We start from the raw sequence: 4,094 nt of genomic DNA on the forward strand, positions 1-4,094 counted from the left end.
AACGCTGATTATTTAATGTCCATAAACTCAGCTTCTCCTTTGTTTTATGGGGTTTTTTTTTCTTTCCTGAAAATACTTTCTTAAATATATAAAATGTTCTCCATTTATACTATGGAGTGTTGACCAGTGTTTGACTAGTTGTTGACTAGTAAAATTAAGTGGGCAGCTGGAAGAAGTAGTCAGCATTTGGCAATAATTTTGGTTTTGGTTGTGAAAGAAAGAAGTGCAGTAAAAGTCTGGCCAGCATGAATCACATAATACACGTGTCATTTTTTTCAATGTTAGTTCCCTGTTTTGAAACTACAAAGAGACAGAATATAAGCCGTGATCTCAGAGCTGTTCAGCACCTTGTTCCGACCTTGGAAGGCTGAAGCTACTGACTGAACAGACAAGATATTCTACAAAAGGTTGGCTGAAAACTCAGATTCCTTCTGTGCTTTGTTTAATGAAGTGCTAATAACTTTGGGTCTTTTGTTGTTCACAGAGATACTAATTATCACCATGAAGCTGCTGACTGTGTCTGCACTTCTTTGTGCAATGATCGCTCTGACCACTGCTGCCAGTGAGTATTGTAGTATAATATAGATAACGTATATATGTGTGGAATCAATAATACAAACAACACTTATAATATCAATATTATAAATGGAAATTTACCACTAAAATTTATCAAAATTATAACTTTTTTTGGGTGCTTCCAGATGAAGTGGGTAAGGATGGGTCTGAATCAAATCCCCCAGGTTGGTAACAATTTTCCTCTCAGATTATTGTCATGCTGAAGAGCACATCTATGTCCTCACTTGTATGCTTGTATGTAATGTATGTATTAAAATGTTATGTTTTACCAGTGAGAAAATAAAATATTTATAATTTATATAAAACACCCAGCACGCCCCTGCGGGCGGTTTATCCTTCAAGCTCGGGTCCTCTACCAGAGGCCTGGGAGCTTGAGGGTCCTGCGCAGTATCTTAGCTGTTCCCAGGACTGCGCTCTTCTGGACAGAGATCTCCGATGTTATTCCCGGGATCTGCTGGAGCCACTCGCCTAGCTTGGGAGTCACCGCACCTAGTGCTCCGATTACCACGGGGACCACCGTTACCTTCACCCTCCACATCCTCTCGAGCTCTTCTCTGAGCCCTTGGTATTTCTCCAGCTTCTCGTGTTCCTTCTTCCTGATATTGCTGTCATTCGGAACCGCTACATCGATCACTACGGCCGTCTTCTTCTGTTTGTCTACCACCACTATGTCCGGTTGGTTACCCACCACCATTTTGTCCGTCTGTATCTGGAAGTCCCACAGGATCTTAGCTCGGTCATTCTCCACCACCCTTGGGGGCATCTCCCATTTTGACCTCGGGACTTCCAGGTTATACTCGGCACAGATGTTCCTGTACACTATGCCGGCCACTTGGTTATGGCGTTCCATGTATGCCTTGCCTGCTAGCATCTTGCACCCTGCTGTTATGTGCTGGATTGTCTCTGGGGCATCTTTACACAGCCTGCACCTGGGGTCTTGCCTGGTGTGATAGACCCCAGCCTCTATGGATCTTGTACTCAGAGCTCTGAGTACAATATATATATATATATATATATATATATATATATATATATATATATATGTATTTTGTGTGTGTGTGTGTGTGCGTGCGTGCGTGCGTGCGTGCGTGCGTGTGTGTGTAAACACATTTACACATGGTTTGAAAGACAATTTGTCACGGGAGTGGAACGGACTCAGGCGCAGACTGAGGTAGCACAGTTCAACGACACTTTATTAATCACACTGGTGCACTATATACACGTGAAGGGGGGGGAAACACCAGGGTCCCGGGGATCACTTGGCTGGGGAGACACACTTCTTCGCACTCGCTCTGCTCCTCGTCCAAACAGTCTCCACACAAGCAGCTCAGCTCACTCTCCTACTCACGGGGTCCAGGGGTCACAAAAGGGCTGATCCAGGTAAACACGGGAACAGTAGAATCGCAAGGAAGCCAGGCAATACTAACGAGAGTTACTCAATATTCCAGCGACGAACAGCTCAGAGCCCCAGCCTTAAGAGCCAGAGAACTGCAATCCGCTCGAGATCAGCTGCAGGTGCGTGGGCCAAGGGCAGGAGCCCAATCAGAGCTCCGCCCAGGCAGACAGGTAGGAGAGACAGAGTGAGAGAAAAACAACAAACACTTGTGGCCACACTGGGCTGGCCGGGGAGGCACAGGGACCATGACACAATTACTTTTTTGTAAATAGCAAAGATAATTGATGTTTGAGTATCTAAGTAGTCTTTGCTTGTCCTCAGGAGAGCATCTTGTTGAGAAGAGATCTCCATGTTTTAGGAGCCTCTGGGGTTGGACTAGATATGGAAACCGATACTATCACTTCTTTCCCAATCAACTGACTTGGGCTCAGGCGCAGGTAAGAACAGTGATTTCGATTTAGCATTTCTCTCTGCTTTAATACTTTTCATATCAAACTTGGTTTAAACTAGACCTTTTGTCCTATAGAGACACTGTCAGTCCCTGAATGCAAATCTGGCGTCTGTGCGCAACCTCGGAGAGTACCAAGCGATTCAGAGGGTCATACTTAATGGTGCTCGTAATCATGTCCCTACATGGATTGGAGGCTCAGATGCTCAAGAGGTACACTACTCAATATTAGACATTAGTTCTGAGACTAGAGGATATGCCTGCCTATTGACACTATTCTCTGTTTTTTTTGTGTTTTCTAGGAGCGTTATTGGTTTTGGATCGATGGAACCCGTTTCACATATGCAAACTGGTGTCACGGAGAGCCTAACAATGTCGGGGGCAGAGAGAACTGCCTGCATATGAATTGGACAGGTAAAATTTAAAAGAAAGTGTATGAATTCATTTTGAGGGGAACAAAAACTGTTACAGTATCCACATTTTCTCAAAAAATGCTTATCATTTGGTGTGATAAATAGCAGTGACTTACAGGAAAATAATATGAATTCTAAATTTTATTTTTAACAGAGACAAACTTTGTGTTTTACCATAATGAATAAAATAGATTGCTGTATTTCACGTCTTTAAATTTAAAGTAAATTTACATAGTGCTGTGAAAGTAGAGTCAAAAATGAATATTGACAGGTGCTCCTGCTATTATGCAAACTAAATATTTGTGTCAGTATAGACGTCCATGTGAGCATGGCTTCACTTAATGTTCATTTTTGGTGCTTACAGGAAACCTCTGTATGAATGACATACCCTGTGACGCCAGATACCCATTTGTCTGCGCCAGGAAAGTCAGACGATCTCTGGAATGAAGGCTTGGTTCACCGGTCTTTAGAGCAAATAATCTCATAAATCCAGCTTAAAATGTTTCTCTTCTTACATCTTTACTTCTTTTTAGTTCACCGCAACGCTACATAAGGAATGAGTTGAAAAATGATGCAACCTGTAGATGGATTGTCTCTTTTAATAAGAACAAACTGAGTGTGTAATGGAAAGAATGCTTTAAGCTTTCACTTTACTTCCCTGAATGAACATCATCTTCATTATTAAACCTTTAAGCATTGAATCAAACTGGTCTCTGAGTCTTTGTCACATTTTCATAGGAATACTCCCAAAATTTCATCTTTTGTTTTTATGATGAGGTGATGGTAAAGGAAGAATTTGAAAAGAATAGATGTGTCATGGTGTACTGTGTGGCAGGCAGGATGGAGAACCCAAATGCAGGACTCTGAAACAGAAGGTTAAACTTAAAGCGGCAGCGTTTATTAGTGGGAGAATTTTCATAAAATTAAACCTCACAAAAAAACAAAACACAAAACCACAAACTGGAAAAATAGAAACCAAACACTCAGAAACTAACACAAGCACGACAGAAACACAAAGCATGAAGAGGATACAACACAACAGTGACTGAGAGAAACACAGGGCTTAAATACACTGAGGGAAAACGAGGTTTGAGACTCAGGAGGGAAGCACAGCTGGAAGAATCTAGACTTAATGAGACAAGGGTTATTAAAACTAGACTCAATGCACGTAGGACTGGGACTATCAAAATAAAACAGGAAACAAGAGACAAGTCACAAAGATGCAGACTTGACACAGAGAAACAGACTGAAAGAATGTGAC

General features: G+C 42.0%; 1 protein-coding gene across 3 annotated transcripts; it reads left to right on the forward strand.

Moving 5' to 3' along the window:
• The first annotated feature begins 268 nt into the window (after positions 1–268).
• LOC113014481 (ladderlectin-like) lies at positions 269–3,534 on the forward strand. Of its 3 annotated transcripts, none has more exons than XM_080293722.1 (8): positions 269–407; positions 485–562; positions 691–740; positions 2,025–2,142; positions 2,294–2,409; positions 2,499–2,633; positions 2,723–2,834; positions 3,198–3,534. In XM_080293722.1, exons 2-8 carry the CDS (start codon positions 502–504, stop codon positions 3,278–3,280), a joined length of 675 nt encoding a protein of 224 aa, XP_080149848.1. In that variant the 5' UTR covers positions 269–407; positions 485–501; the 3' UTR covers positions 3,281–3,534. The 3 variants fall into 3 exon arrangements, with proteins under 3 accessions (XP_080149848.1, XP_080149854.1, XP_080149853.1); XM_080293727.1 differs by having other exon boundaries at positions 346–407; positions 702–740; XM_080293728.1 differs by lacking the exon at positions 2,025–2,142 and having other exon boundaries at positions 702–740.
• The last annotated feature ends 560 nt before the right edge of the window (positions 3,535–4,094 follow it).

The sequence above is a fragment of the Astatotilapia calliptera genome, chromosome 3, assembly GCF_964374335.1.
Source record: "Astatotilapia calliptera chromosome 3, fAstCal68.1, whole genome shotgun sequence".
NCBI lineage: Eukaryota > Metazoa > Chordata > Actinopteri > Cichliformes > Cichlidae > Astatotilapia > Astatotilapia calliptera.